This window comes from Thunnus thynnus, chromosome 14 (genome assembly GCF_963924715.1).
Source record: "Thunnus thynnus chromosome 14, fThuThy2.1, whole genome shotgun sequence".
NCBI lineage: Eukaryota > Metazoa > Chordata > Actinopteri > Scombriformes > Scombridae > Thunnus > Thunnus thynnus.
The window spans coordinates 9,450,916-9,474,722 of NC_089530.1; the positions used below are offsets into that span (position 1 = coordinate 9,450,916).

Consider the following 23,807-nt stretch of genomic DNA (forward strand, 5'->3'; position numbering starts at 1 on the left):
TGATGCTGTTGTGTGTTTTTGCCTGTGGTGTTCTGGTGCATGCCTAACAAAACTGTTTACGTAATCTGCTCTTCATTGGTCTACATTCAGATTGCCAGACTGTGCTAGTGGAGCTGCTGGTTGCCATGGTGAGCCAGCGAATCACAGCGGAGGAACTGGCTCTATTGATTCGCCTCTTCCTGGAGAAGACCCCACCTATTGTAAATAGTAAACCCTATCAGTCACTCAACAATGCTCTGTTAGCTTACGTTCAGGGTGTTGACACTGATAGCTTATGCTCACAGCATCTCCACAGTACATTTTTCAGTAGGAACAAGTGTTTTTTTGTAATACATCTTCCTGTCACACTCTTCTCACGTCTTGGTTATTTAAAACGCATCAACACATAATGCTCCCCCGGGCCCACTTCATTCTATATACAATTAACACCCATGTGTGCACAACAGATGTCATGCTGCAACTTGTTATTACAGGTCTGTGTTTAATTGGAATCGGGCAGCAGACATCATTAATAATCTGTTTCCAAGAAATAGGTTTCTAAAAGGGAAGAGAGAGAGTTTATTTTTAACCATGCGAACATAATGACATGTGACCTGTGCTTCCCGTCTATGAAAATGAGACACAACAGTGGCTGCAGTTGTCACATATGATGTTTTGCTCTATTTGCACTGCTACCAAGGATTTCTATTTGTTTAGAAATTCTATTTGTCTTCAAATGTATGACGTGTCTCTCTCTCTGCATTATCAAGACGCACAGGGTTACAGCAGGTTTGATGTTTAGCTGTTTTAGATGGATCACACTGTTACAGCAATTAAACTGCTTAGTATTATCTCTACAAATAGATTTTTCTTTATTTTATCTAATGTAGGGTCATAATTGAAAAGTTGTAAATATTCACAGGGAATGTTTTCCCTCTCTTTTTTGTCCTGTTTACTTGTTACCTGCCAGGAGATTTTACTGAACGGCATCCTACAAATTGTCGAAGCCAACATGAATATAGAACCTCTTCACTTGCTGACATTTCCAATAATCCTCGGGGCTTCCATGCCAGGAGGGGTGTCCCCTGGTTCCAGACAGAACGGTGCTGCCGGAGGGAAAAGTGTTGGTTTGCTCTGGAAGGGCAAACTGTCTCCTGGGCGCAGGGATGGGGATACCGAGTTCAGACCAAGCCACCTCCGTTCCTCTCCTTGGCATATCGCTCCCCTCCACTTGCCCCTGGTAGGGCAGAACTGCTGGCCCCACATGGCCAGCGGCTTCAGTGCCTCTATGTGGCTGAGGGTGGCAGAACAAGAAGAGAAGGACGGGGACACAGACAAAGGTGAGAAACAGATCCTTTTCCCAATGCCTAGTCCATGAACATCAAATGGTTTTGAGATTCTTTCATCACTGTTTTCCAGAAGAGAGAAACCCTCCTACAGCTGAGTCCCACCATGGCTCCTCTCAGGCTGGGACGAGATTAGTAGAGGAGGGTCTCATTCATATTCTATCCATGGGCTCCAAGGCATTGATGTTGCAAGTGTGGGCGGACTTCTCTATGGGATCTCTCACATTCAGGTGAGCGACGGAACAGACTGTAGTTTCAAAGATGTGTATGCGCAATAGGTTACTACTTTCTAAAGTGTTCATAGTTTATGGATCCTGAAATATTCAAATGCACTGTTCCCTCAGGATTTGTATAGACCCAAACGATGAGATAAAAGCAGGGCTGTTGGCGCAGGCAGAGTCTGGTGGGGGGCTGCTCAGGCCGGGCCAATGGCAGCACCTCGGCCTCACTTACACCCAGCAGCCAGAGGGCAAGAAGAACATCCATGGCCGCGTGGTTGTCTGGGTGTGTGGCATCAGGTGAGGAAAATGTGTAATAGCAAGAATAAGAATCTGGCTGTTGGTTTTTAAATCTGGTAAACCAGTTAACATTAACTTAACCTGCTCTCTGTTTCAGGAAATGCGAGGTTTCTTTGGACTACACCTTACCCAGAAAGTCCAGTTTATCATCTGACAGCAACAAGACCTTCTGCATGTTGGGCAACTGTATGTCATCTTCTGAGGAGCTGATGAAGCAGGGTGGACGCTGGAACATGGGCACTGTGCTTCTCTTCAATGGTAGGACCCCCGTCATCATACTTCCACAAGCTCTTTCACACTTAATCCCAGTCGGTCATTCATCGTCTTATTCAACACGCATACGTGCAATCTGTTTTAATACTTTACATAACTATAAACATCTGTTTGACCTCAGTGCTGCTCCCTGGTGGTAAGCTCATTACTTCTTTCTGTCTGATAAACAAAATAAACAGCACAGATATGAATGCTTTGTGGTGCAGTTGTATTTTAAAAGCACGTCTAGTCTTCTGGCTGTAAAATCTGTTGCTAGTGTGATGTCTGGCGTGCTGTAGATTCTCAGCATTCTCTCGGGAGGCTTACTGAATACTTCTCTTGTTGCCTCTAATTGGCTGTGAATGGCTTGCATCGAGGCGATCTCGACCTGTGAGTCCAGCTGATGTCTTTAGACAAGGTTTAGCCTCTCCGCTGTCTTTGGAATTCAGCGAGGGTAACAGTTTATTATTGGAAAAGAAGAACTGTCAGATTCAGATTCGCTAGAGTTTCATGAAAACAAGAAATAAAACATCAAGGTGCACCATGGATTTCCTCTTGGAGGAAAGACCTCGCCACTTCTCTGGGAAATGGAGAAAATTATTATCAACATGCTAGAAAACATTTCTCATTAGAACAGTTATTTCAACTCTAAATGTTTGCCTCCATATTTCAGGGTCCAGAATAGGATCTGAGGAGGCCCTCTTCCTGTACAGCAGTGGGCCTGACCTTACCTCGATCATGCCCTGCAAGTATGGCAAGCCCAGTGGGACATTCTCCAAGTTTGTCACTGAAGAAGGGCTGAATTGTGAGCATGTGAGAGAGCTTCTGATGAAGAGCAAGGATGTGGATACTACAGCTTTGGTTGTAAGTTTTCGTGAGGCATTACGAACATGCACATCACAACACATGCACTTAAATATAAAGTAGACAAATAAATGCGTATCGTCACTATTGTTTGAGCCGGGATCCAAATTCTGTATGTCAGTTGTGTCAAAATTAAGACTCACACTGCTGTTGAACCCTGTGCTTGTACTGTTTGATTCAAGTGCTCTGTTAGCATAGCAAATCCCTCCTATGTCTCATTTATTGTTTCATTTCATGGTGTATGAGTAATGTACTGTTCCAATTAGTTGTCATTAATGATACTGCACGGTAGGAAGTCATTTTTCTACAATGGAAAAAGCTATTACATTTAAGCTGCAGCTATTTCTGTGAGACTGAAAACAGATTTTCTCCCATTAAATGCTAATGGATTTGTTGATAATAGCTCTGTTCATATAAAAGGAAGAATGACTGATTTCCTCCTCACATCTTGGTAACTTTTCTTATACTCTAACCGGCTCTAACGCAGATCTAAAAATTGTAGCTCTGGGCAAGCTGGGCTCCTAGCTCAAGTCTAATTGAATGTCATTGTTACTTAAACAAGAAGATCTACTAAATACCTAATAAACTATATTCACTGTGACAGTTCTTCCTGAAAACAATAATTGCGTATTTTGTGTTGCCGCACAGGAAAGCTTGGCAGTCGTGTATGCTCCCAGCAGTCCCAGACTCTATACTATCTACGAGCCTGTAATCAGACTGAAGGGCCAGGCTAAGACGGTGGTTACCCAGCGGCCCTTCAGCTCCAAAGAGGTGCAGAGTGTTTCTCTGGAGCCCAACGCTCTCAGAGCTCTGCTCCCCACTGAAACCCAAGGCCTGCAGAGCGTCCTGCACAAGATCGGAGGGACGGGAAATTTTGTCTTCCTCTTTGCGCAGGTAGGATGATCAATACTTTTAATGGAGCATTGGCGTTAGGGGTGATGGTTCCCACTTGTCATGACATTTCTGGAATGTAGTTGAATTGAGACTGATGTATTTCACACGTGGAAAGTGAGGGTTATTGATAATGTGTATCATACTCACCTGCACTGTATTGATTGTGTTAGTTTCTGCTTGTCAGACAATTCACAGCAAGTCCAACTGTAGTAAAGAGACATCGTTACTCCTTTGCAACTTTTTTTTAAAGCCAACAATCAGCATAAATTGACAAGAGTTTTTAATTTAAAAATCAAATGTAATAGAAAAGAAATTTCTACACCTAGTTTATACACTGAATATTTCTGAAGGTGCTGCACAAAAACAGGAAGAAAATGCATTTTCAAGTCCAAATGACAAAGCTGTATTTTAAATGAATTATCTCTTTTTTTTGTGTTTGAACTTTGTAATTAACTAAGTTTAGCAGGAACAGTGTGAAATTATGTAATGAAAAGGAAGCAACACATAACTGTTCATATACATACATTAGGCTCAGCTTCTTTGTTCTCTGTCCCTCATCTCGGTGTCTGCGGCGTCCAGACGGTGGAGCTGAGTGACTGTGAGAAGACCCAGGCTCTAGCCCTGCAGGTGCTGCTGTCTCTGTCCAAGTATAACCAGCATCGCATCCACGAAATGGACTGTTACCATGGTTACTCTATGATCCACCAGGTCCTCATCAAGTCCAAATGCATTGTGGGATATCATATGCTAAAAGTGAGTCACACCTTGAACTCTTTGCTGTCCTCTGTTCCCACAACCTCTGCTGATCTGTGCGGTAAAATATATTCACCGGCACTTGTTTTTACGATTAATCCGATCCAGCCCGACACACTGGTGCTTCTCTGAGCTGGTGTTGCCGACCCTGCTGTTGCTCGACTCTCTGGATGTGTCTGTAATTGAGCTGTGTGATGGCTGTGCACTGAAATGGACTCTGCCTGACTTGATGAAACGCTGAGCTCCTGCAGAGTCACACTGCACCTCTGACTGCTGTTGTTTAAGCTTCCACTTACTGTATTTTATATCACAGAATACGCTGATTAGTTATATTAAGCATTCATGATTCCTATATAAACATGTAACATGCCAATTTTTTAAACTCGAACTTTTCCTATGTATGATGGAGAGGTAATCTCTTTTGTATCACTCTTTTAAACCTGCTAAATTTAACCTGGTGTTGGACTACAGCTGATCCCTTTTCAGGTAGATTAATAATGTAACTTACGTTGTACAAGACTTCGAGCTTCTCTCTTACTATTTCCTCAGTCTACCAGAGACCCAAAGGACTGCAGGATTTATGATCACTGCAGTCAAGCTGGTCATAGATGATAGGCTTTGATCAATACAGACACAGCTGCTCAGAAAGGAAATGGCATTGGTTTTAAGTGAGTGATAAGCACTCCAAAAAATTTCATGGGGAATGTATTGATTTTCTTCCTCTCTGGGGTTCTGCAGTGTAAGGTTGTTTCTAGTGAGATAGTGATTATCAATATGTAGAGGTATGTTTTGGATTAGAGTAGACAGCACTCTGGAGCTTATCATACAAACACTGTAGAATGTATGGCTGTGTTTTTGATGTGGTGGCCACATTGTGTCTGTCTAGACTCTGCTGGATGGGTGTTGCAGTGGACCCATCCTAATCCTGGGGGATGATGGTCAGTTCCGTTTGGACACTGAGTCCATTGCTGTGGTGCAGGACATCAGGCTGCTCTCAGACGTCCTGTTGGACTGGAAGATCTGGGCCAAGGCGGAGGTAAATATCTATATCACTACCAATCATACTTCAGTAGTGAAACAAGACATAACAAGACAGGTGACTTAATAAAGATGGACATAGCAAAATAGAATATAATACATTAAGCTCATAAGAGACTAGCAGTCATGTTCCTAAATAGTGAAATTATCATAAACTAATGTAGAGACAAGAAATACAGTGAAAAAGACATTTTCTTTGTCAAATGAGGTCAAATATTAAGTAAAATTATATGACAATAAACTCTAAGTTAACTTAATTTAAAATATTGTTTGTCCAAGATCTGCTATTGTGTTGTTTGCACATCAGACTTGAAGGCACTCTAATACATGAAAGTAGTGTCAGCTAATTTGATCCCATACAGTAAAAGTGAGAATGGCATCACTGAACCTGCACATTTCTTTTTTCTCTCAAGGTCTGTTAATTTATTAATATTCCTGATGAAGAGAAGAAAGCCCACAAGATCATCATCTGATGATGACATGTGTTAATGAATTTATACACATAGTTTAATCAGGTTTCATCCGAAAAAAATGTAAAGAGGCAAGTTGGTTAAAAGCGAGATCATGTAACCTCTGAAAGAAGAAAGACCACATTCTTCATCTTATGAATGAAAAGATGAATTCATAAACAGTAAAACACCGCAGCTCAATAAACTCAAGCGGAGAAGAGTAATTTCACTGACGTCATGACTCTTCTCTACTTGTGCTACTGTCATACTACTTTCAGAATTTCGCATTCTCGTTGGTTTTATTTGTGGTCACGTTGTCGACTGTTGTCAAAAGTTACATAGTCTTACTTTAAACTAATTTTCACACTCAAAAGCGGTAGTTTCCTGTGGCAAGATGCCTTTATAGTGAGATGAATGCTGTTCTTCTAAGTAAACAGAAGTTAAACAACAGTTGGTATTTTTTTATATTATAATATATATTATTATTTTTTTAATATTATTGTTTTCTTAACCCAGTTTTAAAAATTCAGAATAAACACAGATAAGATCACAGAAAAGAATGAGTCCTGTATGTTCATCGTTTGTGTCTCTAAACCCTACTATCTGAAGCTGTTTATTCCCACATTGCTTCTGATGAAATACCAATTGATGCTTTTCCATTTTCATTCACTGCTCATGTTGTTTCTGTTAGTGTGGAGTGTGGGAAACACTGCTTGCCGCCTTAGAGATCCTCATCAGGGTGCACCACCCTTATCAGGTCTTCAATATCCGTCAGTTCCTCAAGGCTGAAGTAGTGCATCGTTTCCTGCTGACCTGCCAGGTGTTACAGGTATGCCGCTGTCATAAAGCTTATGTCACAACACCCTTTCTCTCTTCAGAGGTGATTACTGACAGCATTATGTTTGTCTTAAGGAGCATCGGGACGAGCATCTGACTGCCATCCCACAGGAAGTCTGTTTGTCATTCGTCAAAATCATCCAGGAAGTATTAGGGTCTCCTCCAGACATGGACCTGCTCAAACTGATCTACAACTTCCTGCTAGCCGTTCACCCGCCCACCAACACCTACGTCTGCCACACTCCATCCAGCTTCTACTTCTCACTACATATAGGTGAGGAAGCACCGCAGTTGAAAGCAGCACCTCTGTATCAAAGTTCCATTAGTTTAATGCACTGAGTTCTTTTGATGTCTCTGTTTGTCAGATGGGAAGCTGTACCAGGAGAAGGTGCAGTCCATTATGTACCTGCGACACTCCAACAGTGGAGGAAAGTCTGCCAGCAGCTCTGTGCTGTCACTCTCCCCTACCGTCTTCCCCGACGCGCCCCACGAAGGTACAGCTGCTCCAACTATATCACACTGACCTTAAAGCACTCACAGGCATCCAGCATAGTGAAGATAATTAAATACAACACTCCTGTTTGTTGCTTGGTATGACATTATAAATAGGAAGATTAGCAGTGCTTTTGGGTGTTGAGCCTCTTATCGTGGAACATTTGTTTAGCATGTTCAGTGCTGTATCAGCCCTTTTTCACTCTGTGATGAATTAGTCATCAGAGTTTTATTTTAAGTACTTAATGTAAACACCGCTACCTCTGTGAAAAAGCTGAAGCATTAACACAAGGTCATTATATGTTTTTGTGAAACTCCCTCTCATTTTCCTCTGCTTTTTGCTTTAAAAAGATTGAATCCATTGTTTTTAACAGTATTCTATATCACTATATCTTTGTAACGACACCATTTTATCTTTTATCCAAACATTTATTGTTCAACTCAGTTTTACATCTACTAGCCTCTTTTGTCATCATAATCTTGCTTTTCAAATTGTATTATTTCTATTTCTTGTAAAGCATTTATAACTTTGGGAAAAGACTATAAAAATAAAATAGATTTGTCTGTGATAAATCTTGACTTGAAATCACAAACAAATCTATTTCATACCATCCACATCATATTCTATCATATCTATTTTACCATCCACATCATACTTATTTCTTGTCTCACTACTATTAAATTAATGATTCTGTCAATCAACAGTTATGACTCTGCACAGCCACAGATCTTTCTATATTCCTGTTGTGCAATGCCCGTAATTACAAATTGTAGTGTTCAGTTATGAAGTCCGATAAACTACAAGTGCTGAATCATGTTGTTGTGTTTTCTAGGCCATCTCCACGCTCCTTCCCCTGAACATGGAGGTGATGATCAGTCGTTACGCCCGCCTAGTCTGGCACCGTCTCCTTACTCCTCCCCTCTGCTGACACCTCGCCTCAGACACGGTGGCTCAAATGAAGCAGGTGAAGGTGACGGGGTCTCCCTCACGACTCAGCAGGCTCTGGGCAGCACAGAGACACTCAAGAAGGGCGGAGGTGACGAGCAGCTCCTGAGCAGTTGTGAATCAGCGAAGACGATTTGTGACTCGAGGGAAGTAAGTGAGAGTGGAGCTCCACGCACCCCTTCCATCAGCGTGGAGGAGGAGCGGGACGAGGCAGCGGAGGTGGACAGCCTGGCAGAAGGCAGCGTGGGGGTCGCAGAGTCTGAGGACAGGTTTGACTGGGCCAGTGACGAGGCACCGCGCCGCCCTGACAGCCTGAAAGGCATCCAGTCCTTCCAGAGGAGCCACAGCAACCTGGCCAGTCTGGGCCTGGCCTTCCCAGCTCCAAACGGCTCACTGGCCATTGGGCGCTGGCCCAGTGCAGTTGACCGAGGCTCTATGCCGGAAGACTGGGAGAGCTACACCTACTCTCCTGGCTACGAGAGGGCACACAGCAAGACTGAGTCCAATGACAGGTACACAGTATTCTTTAACGTTTGAACTGAATGCTCCGTATCAATACTAATCATAATATTAATTCAGCTAGCCAATGCTAAATCTTTGAAAAGGTATAAATAAAAAAAAAGACACCTTGACCACAAGGTTGTTTTGATAAAGAAGGACCTGTGTTTGGATTTGGATAATCCTATTAAAGCAGTTGAATATGCTGATAATCCTCAACCAACTTTGAAGATAATTTTCACTACAATGACAGTTTCTTGCTATGTGCTAGCCAGCTGCTGACTTCAAGCTGAAAGGAAATAAAAAGATTTGTTCATTGTAGTCCTGTTTTCTATCACCTTCATTAATGTGGGCTGTCATACATTAAAAAATGATCTGCTTTCATGTGTTCATATATTTCAAGCAGTGCAGAAAATGTCGAGAAAAAAATACCGGCTTCAGTGTTTTTATATTCTGACTGGCTGGGTTAAATTAATGAAAATACATCATTTTAAAAGTGTCTTTAATTTTAAAGTTTTATGTCACTGCTGTGCAAAATATTCACTCCCAGTTATCGCTCCCTCGCTGTGTACAGAATTATTTTTTTACAAAAACAGTGTTTTATTTGGTAAATACAAAAACAAATTGCAGGTGCCAAGATATTAAAAATGGCTTTCTCAATTCTAGCAGAACTGATTATGAAAATACCTTGTTTGAATACAATCTCAGCACTGACACTGCCCAACATTACACTAATCTCAATTTATATTGTTAAAACAGTCTGTTTAACCTAAAATTATATCATATACAGAACCAGTCAAAAGTTTGGACACACTTTCTCATTCAAGTGAAAGGGAAGGTTTCACCAAACAGAGGAGAATTTGGCTTTATCAGTAAAATATGAGCTGTGTGTCTCAGGTCCAGCACAGAGGACTGCCTGGTGCTCATCTGCTGTGGACTTTATGATCTTCTGAGGGGCGTCCTGCTCCTGCTGCCTGACCTCATGCTTGAGGAGGTGATGGACAAGCTCATCCAGCCGGAGGCCCTCATTGTCCTGGTCAACCACTCGTCACCTCTCATCCAGCAAGGCGTCATGAAGGTTGGTTCAGCATCCTCTTTGATGGGTGTCACATTAAAGCAGGCAGAGTCAAAAAGTCACTTGTGACACAGTTAGATGACACAGTACTCCCCAATTAAGGACGTTTGTGATTGTTACTATTCCTAAGATTCACATTTAAACTTTGTTTTTATCTTAGGCGTTTAGCAAGCACTTTTCTCACAAACAGAGCAGTGAGTGAAACTGTTATACCAGAATAATATCAGAGTTTTATGGAAGGCTCAGTTTTAAAAAATACAGCTGTAGTTTTAGCAAATGCTACTCAGACTCAGACCGGTAAATAGTGATTTGAGGACCATTTTCAGAGCTTTTGGTGCTCTTGTGAGTATTTACAGCATCAGGAATGAACTGACAGACCTCCTATTATTCTGCTCCTCTCTCCCAGCTGCTGGATGCCTATTTCACTAGAGCCCTGAAGGAGCAGAAGGAGAAGTTCCTGAAGAACCATGGCTTCTCACTGCTGGCCAACCAGCTGTACATCCACCAGGGCAGCCAGGGGCTCCTCGAATGCTTCCTGGAGATGCTGTTTGGGCGGCCGGTGGGCCTGGAGGAAGAGTGAGTCCAGGAAAAATACACTTAATACATAGAGTTTACAGAGTTTAAAGTTTATCTATATAGCAATAAAAAATAAATGTACAGTATTCGATGCACACACATTTTTAATACATTATTTATACATGTTCTACCCTTATTTTTCTTTTCTGTGTTACCTTCCAGTCTGGATCTGGAGGAAATGGAAAATATCTCACCCTTCAGAAAGCGCTGTATCATCCCAGTGTTGGGTCTTATTGAGAACTCCCTATATGAGAACTCCCTGGTGCACAACATCCTGTGTATGCTGCTGCAGCTCCTCAACGCCTGCCCCAAGCTGGCAGACATCCTGCTAGACCACGGGCTGCTCTACGTGCTCTTTAACACCCTCTCTACCCTCAATGGCATGGAGAATGGGTACGGCTGCCAGAACAGGGGATGATTCATTCAAATACCTCCATGAGTTCATGGGTTTTGTCTAAAGTCTCTGAGCCATGAATGAAATAATTAATCCTCTCACTGTTCATTGATCTTGCATATATAAGACTTCCTGCGCTTAATATGTTCTTGTTTTCCGTGTCCTCCCTCTGTAGTATTCCCCTGAATGACTACAAGCTCCTGGTGTGTGACATCCAGCAGCTGTTAGTAGCTGTGACTATCCACTCCTGCAGCTCTTCAGGGTCCCAGTACTTCCGCATCATCGAAGACCTCATTACCTTGCTGGGTTTCATGCAGACCAGCAAGATGCGCCGCACGCAGGGTGAGGGCTGGATTTCTGAAATTCAATACACATGCAAAATACATCGGCGATGTCATCTACTATGCTCCGCAGTTCTGTATGATATCAAGCTGTCAAGCTCTGCTGCAGAAAGAAACGGGGCTGTCACTTCATTATCTTCAACTGCGGAGTGGAAAGTCATTTGAGAAATATCTTGCATCTCCATCTTCCCACTAAATGGTTTTCTCTCATTTTCCCCTAAATTTGCTCCCTGAAAAATATCTCTTGTCCATTAACACATATTTCTTTGCTGTTTTTTGTGATATAATCATTCTGTGATTACAGAGGCAGTATTATGACCCTGAACATGGCACCCTTTATGTTTGGTTGTTTGTCATTTTAGTAATTATAGTCGACTGTATTATTGCACTCATTGTCAGTCACTCATTATTTCAAGTTCTAACAAAATTCATTTTTGTTATGATGTTTTTTTTCTTTTTCTAGAGATGGCAGTGGCCTTGCAATTCCGTGTCCTTCAGTCAGCGATCGAGTTTATAAAGACGACAGCCAATCAGGAACCTCAGAAGTTGAGCAGCTCTGTTAATGCACTGAGCTCTCCACATCACGCCATCTATCAGAAGCGCAAGAGCATCGCGGGTGAGCGTTTCACACTGACGCTACAGTAGAAATCTTGGTCTGCAGTTTTGTGTCGAGGTTAAAACTCACAGCCATTCAAGTATTTCACTTCTCCACTCTCACCTGTCTGTTTATTGATCCTCTCCTCATCCCGATCTGAAGGTTCCATTGCCATGAAAGACTCCATTATCCCCCGCATCCCCAGACAGCACTACTGCTCCTATGGCCAGATCCCCCTGTCCCCTCCTTTCAGCTTCCTGTCCCAGGACTCCCCCCTCCCCTCCCCCTCTGGAGCTCCATCCTACATGCTCCACTGTGACGCAGGTAGCTGGGACTGCGGTCCACAGCGGAGAACATTCTCCCTGTCATGGGAAATGTCTCCCCTTTTTGCAGTGAACTCACCCTTTCCCCCTTACTTACCTCGGGGAGTTAATTCGCCCAGTACCCTTGTGCGCTACTGGTGCCTTTTTGTGTGTGTGGGTGTATGTTTGCGTATGAATGCTTAACTAAATCAGTGTTAAGCATTTCTGCACAGATGGCATTTTGATTAGCGAATCTTTATAATCTTCCACGTGTTCAATGATTTATGAGACATTTGCATAACCTTACTCTAAACTTGAAAAGAAATAAAGCATGTGTGCGTATATTTACAAACGGTGAACCATCATCAGCGCCCAATTTGTTCTCTCACAACTGAACACAAACCCATATTGTGCTTGTAGGCCGGCGCCGGTTCTCCCTGGCCCAGACTGACTCTCTCCTGATGCGAATGCGCTCTGTAGCCAGTGATGAGCTCAACCAAATGATGCAGAGGAGGATGAGCCAGGAAAACCCCATTCGTGCCAGTGAGACGGAGTTTGTCCAACGGTTGCAGAGGCTTGTGGTTCTTGCCGTCAACCGACTCATTTACCATGGTAAAAAAAAAAAAAAAAGAAAGAAAGAAAAACACTTCTCGTTTTTATTTTTAGAGTTGGTTCCTCTGCCCACTTACCTAGTCATTCTTCTCTATTTTCTCCTTCATCTTACATGAGCACAAACAGGATTTGCTGTCTAATCCTGCTTCTGTCTGCTTGTGTCTCTCGTTTCAGATGTGAGTCAGGACTTATTTGACCTGCTGAATATTCCCGACTCCCCAGACCAACAGCTTTTCACACCAGATCCAGGTGACCAAACACAAGAGGAGAGTGGCTCTGCCTCCATCCCGCACTCACCCACTCCCTTCACCCTGCCGCCTGCTAGCAAGAAAAGCTTTCAGAAAGACATCCTCAAACTCATGATGGATGGGATCAAAATCAGCCTGGTATGACCTTTTTTGTGGTTCTTTCTAGCTTAAATAAATTACATTTTCTTTTTAGCTGAAAAGAGCTAATTTGAGTAACGGCTAACCTTGTGTCGGTGGTTGTGGATTCACAGGGCAGCACGGGTCGAGGAGGAGCCCCGCATCAGCAGTGGCGAAGGATCTTATGGTCATGTCGAGACACTTTTCGGGTCCAAATCGGCCGCCTGCTGGTGCACACACTGAGCCCTGCGCTTCCCTTGGCCGACAGGAAGGAGGCGCTGGAGTTTGTGTTTGATCCCAGACATTTGGATATCCTCAAGGAGAGCCTCAGCCCAGGTTTAGAGGTGAGTGCAAAGGAAATGCATTATTAAAGTCTGTTTGTCCCCTTACACTTCAATATTTTCATTGACAACTAACTACAACGCTGCTCTATGGGAATGTTTTGTTCGTCTTTTTTAAGTTTCCCAGCAGCTTTCAAGTCTTGACTCTTACATAAGTCTTATAGATGTTTCCATGCTCTTCATCAGCCCCCTTTGCATTATCACAGGACTCTTATTTCTTTCACTCTGTGTCCTTCACTCAGGCTTCACTGAAAGTCAACCAGCTGGATAAAGCTTGTTTCCCGTCCATCGCTGTGTGTGACTTGGTTCAGACACATTAATATTTGAATCAATGCTTTCTCTCTCACTCAGCATGGTCCTAAGTTGTCACTGTACCTGTATGAGATGCTGCATGATCACAAGGACAGCCTCACCAAAGATGAGCAGAATGCTGTGGGTGTATTCATGACCTCGCTCAAGCTTTGCGGCCATCGCTGCATCCCACCCAACGCTCCACACAAACAAGACTTGCTCAAGGCCATAAAAGAGGCAAGTCTTACAAAGACAAACACTCATTTCCCACACAGTTTCTACGCCTTTTTAGTCTAACCGAATTTTCAGTTCAGCAGTATGAAAGAGCAATTTCTGTGCAGGTGGAAAATTAGTGATGGCTAAGTGTACCCTGTCAGGCTTCTTATCCTCAAAATTAAGGTAATGCATGTTAAGAAGGGGTTTATGTATAATTTTATTCACACAGGAGAAATTCAAGTATGAAGCAGAGGAGAAAACAAGCAAAGTAGCGTGGGAAAAGAAAATGGCCAACACTCAGAGGAAGTGAGTAGAGGTTTTTTTTTTCTTGATTGATGAACAGTACAAGAAAATATCGGTAAGAATCGTGTCTTTGTTCAATTCTTCTATTCACTCCATTATTCTTATTCCTCTGCAGTCTTATCCAGAGGCTGGATGGAAAGTCCAAAGACATTTCCAAGATTGCAGCTGATATCACTCAGAATGTGTCTCTGCGGCAAGGCATGGAAAGAAAGAAAGTCATCCAGCACATCAGGGGCCTCTACAAGACTGACCTGAGTGCCAGTCGCCACTGGCAGGAGCTGGTGCAGCAACTCACGCATGACCGGTGAGCATGGATATATGTCTCTCACAAGGGCTTAAAACAACATTGGAACAGAGTACAATAATGAAATTGTTACTATAATGATGATGATTGTTACACTAATGATGATTATTTTTTTCCTCCTTATTTTCTGGTCATTGCAGTTTAAGTAAAATAATCTCAGACATGCAGGCTCATTTGTAGCACATGAATAGAAGAAAGTACAATTTCCAAAACAACCAATCTCTACATGATCTCTCTTTTAGAAAACTTGAGGTCAAGAGTCCAAAGGTCCCCATTGTAAACCTCACCAACACTGCAAAACATTTGACTAGCCACTAAATGTATATAAAATTATAAATATCTGTAAAATTTTTATTTTTCCACATTTTCTATGATGATTTAACTGCTAAGATACAAATATAACAATAATATTTATTTTAGGCAAATTTTATTCTAACCCTAACTCCCTACAAAATTACCTAACTGACGTTAAATATCCTTTGCCATAGTTTATTTTAATGTATGTTTCCAGTCTAAAACTGTCAAACTTCAGGATTTTGACTAAAAATAACCAGAGTCAAAAAACAACAATGTGAAACTGTAGAAAATAATCTCTCTCAGGTTGTTAAATCCCCCAAATTCTCTGAAACAATATCAAGGACACATGAGGTTTCTTCTGTATAGATATGAATATAAACAGTGTTTGACTGTACTTTATTGGTCTGTTTCAGTGCGGTTTGGTATGACCAGACATCTTACCCAACGTCCTGGCAGCTGGATCCCACTGAAGGGCCAAACCGGGAGCGACGACGGTTACAGAGATGCTACCTCACAATCCCTAATAAATACCTGCTGAAAGACAGACAAAAACCTGAAGGTGAATAAACCCTTGTAATTGAAGCATTGTGATAAAATTCTGTCTGGTACTGTGTGTGTTTGACAGCTCCAGTGATCTCAATCTGACCTGTTTGCCTTGTTCAGACACAGTGAAGCCACCGCTGTCCTTCCTGTTTGAGGATAAGACTCACTCCTCCTTCTCCTCCACCGTTAAAGACAAAGCCACCAGCGAGCCCATCAGGTATAATTTCCTTCCTTTTGTACTGCCTGCCTGTAAACCTTTAGTAAACATCATAACACTCTTAGAAAACCGGGATGATCTGAAGAGGCACATAAATGTCTAATCGACTTGTGATGCACTGAGACGCGTCTATGCTTTATACAGATGTTGTGCTTCTTGTCTGAGAAATGTCTCTCTTGTCCTTAGGTTCACCAGACGGTGTATCAGCGTCGCCCCCTCCAGAGAGACAGCAGGGGAGCTACTTCTGGGTAAGACACTGACCATCGCTCACAGCTACTCCATGCATAATATACTCCGCTGGTTACAAGACACAAAGAGTATCTGAGTGAATGTGCTCTCTCAGGCACTAGAGAATATTGCTCTCCATTCACACACAAGTGTTTGTTAGTTATTCACTGGGGGAAGCTTTTGTTTGACTTGCTCTCAGTACACCAAATCTCATTCACCCTATGTCGTCTCACAGGAAAGTCCGGGATGTACTTTGTGGAGGACAACGCTGCTGATGCTCATGACAACCAGGTAAAGGCAGAGGACTTCTGGTTATTCTCTGCACAGAGGGACGTCACTGCATTATGTGAGTCCGTCTGGCTTCTCAACTCCGAATGTGTTTATGTGTTTGGACAGAGTCTTCACGGGGAGACTGAGGCACCTTCTTTCTCCTGGACGTACGAGGAGATCAAAGAGGTGCACAAGCGATGGTGGCAGCTAAGAGACAATGCTGTGGAGATATTCCTCACCAACGGCAGAACCCTGCTGTTAGCCTTTGACAACACCAAGGTGAGTCTAATAAAAGTGAAGGAATCCATGTTGTGACTGGAAGGTTGGCTGTTCGGCAAAGAAATGCTGAAATGAATGTTGACATTGCTCATGAATGGCGTAGATGTGCTAGCATGTGTACTCGAGCAGTTTCATTTCATTACAGCAAAAAACAGTTGGCTTATCACGCATAACCAGCAGATGACATGGATGGACTGTGATTAGAAATTAAAAAATAAAAGAACCTGCTAATGCTCAAAGAAAAAAAAAAGTACGAATAGAGAAAATCATGCAGCTTGGAGAAAAAAAAGACGGTTAATTGTTGAATTGCCTCTTTGGTATTCTGCCCCTGATATCTATGGGACTCTGCGCCTGGAATCAATCATGATAATCAGTCATGATAATAAGATACCAAACTGTACTCTGTTGGAAAAAATAATGTTATTTCACTTGACTTTCCAAGACATTTCCAGTGCAGATAAATCAAAGGAGCTGCAGTATTACAGACCACATTGAGGTCAAACAGATCATCTGTTGTCCTCAGAGTATCTGCATGTTCAATAAAAACCTTTCCTGGATAAACAGGCAAAAAGATTTTTCTATTTTCAAGGTGCCTTCACCTCAGATTTTTGAAGGCTGACACCAATATTAAGCCTTAATCATAGTTGAATATTTAATTGCACTCAGAATATTTAAATTTTTACCTTTACCATCTAACAAAATGACAAGGTGAAAACATGTTTAGCTTTTACATTAATTCAAATTCAAGACTAATGAAATTATTTCAGGTGGATTAGCAGCTCCCTTAACGCACCGGGTGCACATTTTCAGTTCTAAAGACAATTAAGAGACACAATGGTTTCATTTATCAATCTGTAGCATTCAGATCACATTTTCAAGTTTTCCATGCTTCACTTCAGTCCTGACTCTAGTAATGGACAATTTGTGTTTTTCTGGGTGTAGTTTCGTGACGACGTCTACCACAACATCCTGACCTCCGATCTGCCCAACCTGCTTGAGCATGGAAACATCACAGCGCTCACACAGCTGTGGGGCTCGGGTCAGATCTCTAACTTTGAGTACCTCACACATCTCAACAAGCACGCCGGGCGCTCCTTCAATGACCTCATGCAGTACCCAGTGTTCCCCTTTATCCTGCGAGATTACACCAGTGAGACGGTGGACCTGCAGGACCCAAACATCTACAGGTCAGTGTGGGAGGTTGAAGGTATTTGAAGTTTGGGTTTATCATGTATTAAGTGATGTTTCTATACAAGTACTATACAGCAAATTTGAATCTTCTCTGTCATCAATGCATCAGATCTTAGGTCTTAAAAGCTGTTGGTTTCTGTATAGTTACCGAAGCGCTGAGGAATATGTCTTTGATTAATGTCAATATTTTTTTCAATAAATACTGTATGTCGCTCTCAGATATTCTTTTCCGTCTTTGTTCTTCTTTATGCCATTTTTGATGAACTGTATTACAAATAAGGCCTCTCTGAAGTCAAGACTTATGACAGGGAAATCATCTATAATAGAATCGTTGTCATTTGTCACTGGTGAAAATCATGGTTCATTGCTGCTTCGCTTTCATTTTGTTGTCGTGCAGGAATTTGAGCAAACCCATCGCAGTCCAGTCAAAAGAGAAAGAGGATCGCTACGTGAATAATTACAGAGTAAGATCTGTTGTATCTTCTGCATGTTTTACTTGAATGTTGTATATGTTCCTGTAAGAAAACACGCCAGCATGTGTGTGTGTGTGTCTGTGTTTCCTGTGCAGTATCTGGAGGAGGAGTACAAGAAGGGCATTCGAGAGGATGACCCCATGCCTCCAGTCCAGCCTTACCACTACGGCTCACACTACTCCAACAGCGGCACCGTGCTGCACTTCCTGGTGCGAATGCCGCCTTTCACCAAGATGTTCCTCGCCTACCAGGGTGAGTCTCAAAACAACCTTAAAGTCAAGAGAAAAAAAAATAGTTTCTCAGCTTTTTATCAGGGAGGAGTCTCCAGCTTGTGTCTTACGGTATGTATGTAAATGTTAATTGACTGACTATCCTTGGCTTTTTAACAGCAGATAATTATTATACAGCTCCAAAAAGCTTTTAGCAGCACTGAGTGCCACCTGTCTACATTACACTGACAGCTCCATCTTGTTTGATGGTGAGGCTTTTAGTGCCAAATGCTGGAACATCCTGATCTTAGATCTAACTGAGCAGCACATGCTGCGTCACAAGTATTAGCCATGAAAGGTTACTTCGTCTTTATACTTTTTTTCTCTGATCAACTCCTCTCCCTTCCGCTTCTCTTTTCTATTTCTTCCTCTGTTGTTAATTGTTTCTTTCATTCATCTGTCTCTCCTCTGATCCTGTGAGGCATCTTTTTATGTGACCGTAAATGTATTCAGCAATCGTGGTGTCTAAGGTCATGAAAGGGGATCTTTTCAATCAGCGAGTCGAATCTGTAATTAGATTGTCTTTGGCCTTAATCAGACCAGAGCTTTGATATCCCGGACCGGACATTTCACTCCATGAATACCACGTGGCGCCTGTCCTCCTATGAGTCCATGACTGATGTGAAAGAGCTCATCCCAGAGTTTTTCTACCTCCCAGAATTCCTGGTCAACAGAGAGGGTGATTATTTTTACTCTCTTAAACATCTTTACCCTTCATACCTACCTTATATGGCTGCATACCTTTTCACAGTTGTTTAAAAACAAGCACTTTTTTTTTCTCAGGTTTTGATTTCGGGGTTCGTCAGAATGGTGAGAGGGTCAATCATGTGAATTTGCCACCCTGGGCTCGCAACGACCCACGCCTGTTCATCCTGATCCACCGGCAAGCACTGGAGTCTGACCAGGTGTCTCAGACACTGTGCCAGTGGATCGACCTGGTGTTTGGGCTCAAGCAGAAAGGCAAAGCTGCTGTCCAGGCCATCAACGTGTTCCACCCGGCTGTAAGTACCTGTCTATTGGAAATAATTGGGTAAATATCGGGAGCTGTTGTTGTTGACATCAGTTTTCATATCAACTTCCACAGACGTATTTTGGCATGGACGTCTCAGCTGTAGAAGACCCAGTGCAGCGACGGGCCCTCGAAACCATGATCAAGACATATGGACAGACACCCAGGCAGCTGTTCAGCGCCTCTCACATCTGCAGGGCCGGTCCCAAACTCATGATGGAGGGGGAGCTGCCAGCAGCCATGGGTCTCCTGGTCCAGCTTGCCTTCAGAGAAACCAGAGAACAGACCAAGGAAATAGCCTGCCCGGTAATCTACACCGCAGTGGCAGGGACTCTGACAGCCTGCTGTGCAGTGAGGAAGACATGACTTAATGCAGTGTCCATGAAATGATCTGCCTCTCACCTGTTAACTTCCTCTTCCTCTACCACAGAGCCCACTACCATGGATCAAAGGTCTGAAATGGGGCGAGTACGTGGGGTCGCCCAGCTCTCCGGACCCAGTGGTGTGCTTCAGCCAGCCTCACGGGGAGAGGTTCGGATCCCTGCTGGCTCTGCCGACGCGAGCCATCTGCGGGCTGTCCCGCAAGTTCTGCCTTATGATGATTTACAGCAAGGAGCAGGGTAGGAGTCACTCACAAGTCAACTCACATAGACAGGATGTTTTGCACTGTGTCCCGCTGACTCCATTAATTTTATGCTCTCTACTCTGTAGGTGTGCGGAGCATGCACAGCACAGACATCCAGTGGTCAGCCATCTTGAGCTGGGGCTACGCTGACAACATATTAAGGCTCAAGAGCAAGCAGAGCGAACCGCCCATCAACTTCATTCAGTGCTCACAACTTCACCAGGTGAACATAAGTTGCACCTGTTAGTGAAAGGAATTACTAGTCACAGCTGGACACCGAGGATTGACGAAAAAGCTGTCAGGTTTCTCGTTTCCTCTGTCCGACCGTCTGTCTCTCTCTCCTCCAGGTGACCAGCTGCGCCTGGGTGCCCGATGGTTGCCAGCTATTTACGGGCAGCAAGTGTGGAGTCATCACCGCCTACAGCAACCGCTTCACCAGCACCACGGTGGGTTTCCATGACGACGTCCCCCTCTAACCTTCCGCCTCCACATCAACACCCAATCCACCTACCTCCCATTACCCCTCCCCTCCCTCCCCCCCCCCTCTTTACAGAGCCTCACCGTGCTCAAACGCTCAGCTTCATTAGTCACATCACAGTTGCCCTTGAAACACATTTCCACCGAACCCACAAGTGGGATTAGGGGTCTGGGAGATCAGTCATCAGAGAGGCTTTCAGACTTTCATCGGTCCCCACCAATAGCCAACTAGATTTCCTGTTTCTGTGTCGCTGAAGGGTGTTGAAGTAGTAATTGTTTTGTGCTTTTTAGAAAATCCATTTGGAGGTCGATAAATGGAGCGTTTTTTTGTTTTGTTTTGTTTTTTTGGAAAACAAAGACACTTCATCAACATTATGAGATTCATTTGAACCCTGCAAGTATTCAGATGTGTATGTTTAGCATACGGTCTCTCACATGTGTCTGATATTTAAAATTGTCCTTAGCCATCAGAGATGGAGGTGGAATCTCAGGTTCACCTGTATGGACACACAGGGGAAGTCACCAGCCTGTTTGTCTGCAAACCCTACAGCATCCTCATCAGTGTCAGCAAAGATGGCACCTGTATCCTCTGGGATCTCAACAGGTCAGCGTGTATGAGTGTTGTGTGTGTGTGATGAGAAATCTTATATAATATGATATAATATGAAATGGTTTGTATAGTCTCTGAGCTCTTCTGTGTTTCTTCAGGCTCTGTTACGTACAAAGTCTCACAGGCCACAAAAGCCCAGTGACGGCGGTTTCTGCCAGCGAGACCACAGGTGACATCGCAACAGTTTGTGACTCAGGTGAGGTTTTTATGCAATGACTTCTCCAGATTGATCTGGTGTGTTTTTTTAATGTGAGTCATGACTCCTGATTCTTTGCATCCAGTGGGCGGAGGCAGCGACCTACGTCTGTGGACGGTGAATGGCGACCTCATCGGTCACGTCCACTGCAGAGAGATCATTTGCTCCGTGGCCTTCTCCAACCAGCCGGAGGGCGTGTCTGTCAACGTCATCGCTGGAGGGCTGGAGAACGGTGTAGTCAGGTGAGTGCCAGTTTATTTTTTGTGCTTCTTTTTTTTTTTCATGACACACTGAATTATTTACACATCTGATTTTTCATCCTCCAGATTGTGGAGCACCTGGGATTTAAAACCAGTGAGAGAGATCACCTTTCCCAAGTCCTGCAAACCCATCATCAGGTAAAGTGTTGTCTTAAGAGCTACCACGTGGATTGTTAATATTCAGTGTTAGCCTGTTGGGAATGCTGGTGGCCATATCTCTGATGATAATCTCTCCTGTCTGCCTCAGCTTGACGTACTCGTGTGACGGTCACCACCTCTACACCGCCAACAGCGAGGGTACGGTGATGGCGTGGTGTCGGCGAGACCAGCAGCGCATGAAGCTGCCCATGTTCTACTCTTTCTTAAGCAGCTATGCCGCAGGCTGACTGTGTGTCTGATGTTTACAACTGTCTAGTTCTCTCCTCTCACTCCGGCTTCAGCAAGAGGAGCCCCCCACTCCTCCTGCTCCTCTTCCTCCTCCTCATCCTCCTCATCCTCCCTCCACCCACAGGAAGAAGGACGCGTCAGCATGGCCTCAATCTCCCTGAACCCTCCCTGACTTTTAACTAAAGCCATCCCCAGTCGAGCAAACTCTACCACTGACACCCCCAGCATTAAAAAATGATTATGAAAATAGTATTATATGTATATATATATATAATATAAACATACTGAAGTGGAATGTTTGGGGGCAATGGATGATTTGGCCGAGGCTGCAACAGACACTTTATACAGACTGCATTTCTGAAAGTGTGTTTGGTTTGTTAACTCTTTTATTCTTCCGTTTCCCCGCTGTTGAGTCCCGACTTTTTTTATGTGCAAAGATCCTTGCCTGATGTTGATTTTGCTGTTTCCTGGTAAGCTGCTATCGCCTGGCTAAAAATGCCAGACCCCAAAGTGCGAGGACCCCCGTCTCTCACCTCGGCGGCGCAGGGATCTCCCGCAGCGCACCGTCTGACAGATTGCTGCCGGAGCTCGGCGAGCATGCCCCGCTGACGCTGCAGTAGCTGGGAGAAAGGGATGAAGCCCCTCCTCATGTCTGTCACCGGGAGACGTCCCGCTCTGTGGGAGTGAGACGCCACTCTGCTGGGCTGTCTGCTCCACTCAAGTCTGAACACTAGTGTCGTGGCCCTGCATCACTTTGTATCTGCGCCCAGTGGAGGGATTGGGGGGGGAACGTTGGGATGAATTGTTCCTTGTGTTACCTGTTGTTCTGTCCTATTTTTGCATGCTATAATTATGCTGACCTTGACTGCGTATGTGGATGTGACATTTACTGTCATGATACTCCTTCATGAAGGCCTGTGCTTCGGTTGAACTTGTCCTTTTGCGTTCAGAAATGTTGATGTTCATTTATTTATTAGAAACACCACAGAGGCTAATCTTTCCTCCTTTGCCTCTGTTATGTTTTACTGTCTTAAACTATCCGCCTCTCAAATGCACTACACCCTTTCACTACTTTGTAAAGCTTACTGAAATCCTGAGAACGTAATTAACAAACAGCATTATATGCTTAAAGTTTTGAAGTCTCCTGAATGCTCCCTCTTCCTCGCTGATCTACGAGGCATGCTTGGTACCTGTACAGCATTACAAACAGGGTGTAGTTGGTGGGTGTGGTGAAGAGCATCATTTCCAGCTGCTGAGGAGACTCAGAGCAGTTAGTTTCCTGCACTGATGAGGTTTTTCTGCAGCTCACACGATGGTCCTCTCTGTTTCTTATACACTACACTGATCAGGCTGGGAAACAGTCGACCAAACGTCTCTTTCTTTAACCCACCAACAGATCCATGCAGCTATTCTTTACATTCCCGCTCAACTTGCTGCACTTTGTCCGTTATTATGTGTGAAATGGTAGTCAAAGCACTTTTTTTTTTTTTTTTCTTTAAAGTCAGAGTGGCCCATCAGCCAATCAGCTACCATTTTAATTCAAAACGAGCCAATAATCTGCGGTCTTAACATTAATTCCACTAATAAATCCAATCCAGAAAGCAATATCAGACATAGACTGCATGCAATAGATCATTTTTTTTAAATCATGTTTAACATGGGAAGAAAACAGGAATCTGTTCCAACACGGCTGTGAAAGAAGTTGTTCTGTCTCTGACTGTGACTGCAGCGAGCCCTCTGTGATGACATCTCACATTTCACACTTTGTGTTTGACTTGTTTACGAGAAAGGGAATATTTTCTTATTATATCACGACGTCATTCCTTTTGTGTCACTGGATCTTCTCCTCAGCCCACCTTGACTCTTGGGTGTCAAGACATGACGTTACTGTGTTT

General features: G+C 43.5%; 1 protein-coding gene across 11 annotated transcripts in view; it reads left to right on the forward strand.

Moving 5' to 3' along the window:
• lyst (lysosomal trafficking regulator) overlaps positions 1 to 23,288 on the forward strand; it is a 60,552-nt gene extending 37,264 nt beyond the window's left edge. For 8 of the 11 annotated variants that reach the window (XM_067609678.1, XM_067609681.1, XM_067609683.1 and 5 more), the window contains 44 exons: positions 91 to 200; positions 950 to 1,319; positions 1,399 to 1,555; positions 1,670 to 1,843; positions 1,941 to 2,101; positions 2,769 to 2,959; positions 3,608 to 3,853; positions 4,433 to 4,606; positions 5,493 to 5,642; positions 6,785 to 6,922; positions 7,006 to 7,204; positions 7,296 to 7,424; positions 8,256 to 8,880; positions 9,764 to 9,944; positions 10,348 to 10,517; positions 10,680 to 10,910; positions 11,087 to 11,253; positions 11,716 to 11,868; positions 12,010 to 12,171; positions 12,570 to 12,761; positions 12,936 to 13,147; positions 13,261 to 13,470; positions 13,819 to 13,995; positions 14,204 to 14,280; positions 14,393 to 14,581; positions 15,292 to 15,437; positions 15,542 to 15,638; positions 15,825 to 15,886; positions 16,102 to 16,157; positions 16,263 to 16,415; positions 17,358 to 17,602; positions 18,004 to 18,070; positions 18,175 to 18,331; positions 18,887 to 19,027; positions 19,132 to 19,349; positions 19,433 to 19,663; positions 19,788 to 19,977; positions 20,069 to 20,205; positions 20,330 to 20,428; positions 20,924 to 21,063; positions 21,168 to 21,265; positions 21,351 to 21,507; positions 21,592 to 21,663; positions 21,773 to 23,288. In XM_067609678.1, coding sequence (XP_067465779.1) covers positions 91 to 200; positions 950 to 1,319; positions 1,399 to 1,555; positions 1,670 to 1,843; positions 1,941 to 2,101; positions 2,769 to 2,959; positions 3,608 to 3,853; positions 4,433 to 4,606; positions 5,493 to 5,642; positions 6,785 to 6,922; positions 7,006 to 7,204; positions 7,296 to 7,424; positions 8,256 to 8,880; positions 9,764 to 9,944; positions 10,348 to 10,517; positions 10,680 to 10,910; positions 11,087 to 11,253; positions 11,716 to 11,868; positions 12,010 to 12,171; positions 12,570 to 12,761; positions 12,936 to 13,147; positions 13,261 to 13,470; positions 13,819 to 13,995; positions 14,204 to 14,280; positions 14,393 to 14,581; positions 15,292 to 15,437; positions 15,542 to 15,638; positions 15,825 to 15,886; positions 16,102 to 16,157; positions 16,263 to 16,415; positions 17,358 to 17,602; positions 18,004 to 18,070; positions 18,175 to 18,331; positions 18,887 to 19,027; positions 19,132 to 19,349; positions 19,433 to 19,663; positions 19,788 to 19,977; positions 20,069 to 20,205; positions 20,330 to 20,428; positions 20,924 to 21,063; positions 21,168 to 21,265; positions 21,351 to 21,507; positions 21,592 to 21,663; positions 21,773 to 21,911 — 7,550 coding nt within the window. In that variant the 3' untranslated portion in view covers positions 21,912 to 23,288. The remainder of the gene's footprint in view (positions 1 to 90; positions 201 to 949; positions 1,320 to 1,398; positions 1,556 to 1,669; positions 1,844 to 1,940; positions 2,102 to 2,768; positions 2,960 to 3,607; positions 3,854 to 4,432; positions 4,607 to 5,492; positions 5,643 to 6,784; positions 6,923 to 7,005; positions 7,205 to 7,295; positions 7,425 to 8,255; positions 8,881 to 9,763; positions 9,945 to 10,347; positions 10,518 to 10,679; positions 10,911 to 11,086; positions 11,254 to 11,715; positions 11,869 to 12,009; positions 12,172 to 12,569; positions 12,762 to 12,935; positions 13,148 to 13,260; positions 13,471 to 13,818; positions 13,996 to 14,203; positions 14,281 to 14,392; positions 14,582 to 15,291; positions 15,438 to 15,541; positions 15,639 to 15,824; positions 15,887 to 16,101; positions 16,158 to 16,262; positions 16,416 to 17,357; positions 17,603 to 18,003; positions 18,071 to 18,174; positions 18,332 to 18,886; positions 19,028 to 19,131; positions 19,350 to 19,432; positions 19,664 to 19,787; positions 19,978 to 20,068; positions 20,206 to 20,329; positions 20,429 to 20,923; positions 21,064 to 21,167; positions 21,266 to 21,350; positions 21,508 to 21,591; positions 21,664 to 21,772) is intronic. The other 3 variants (XM_067609685.1, XM_067609688.1, XM_067609682.1) reach the window with 2 other exon arrangements.
• Positions 23,289 to 23,807: the final 519 nt, after the last annotated feature.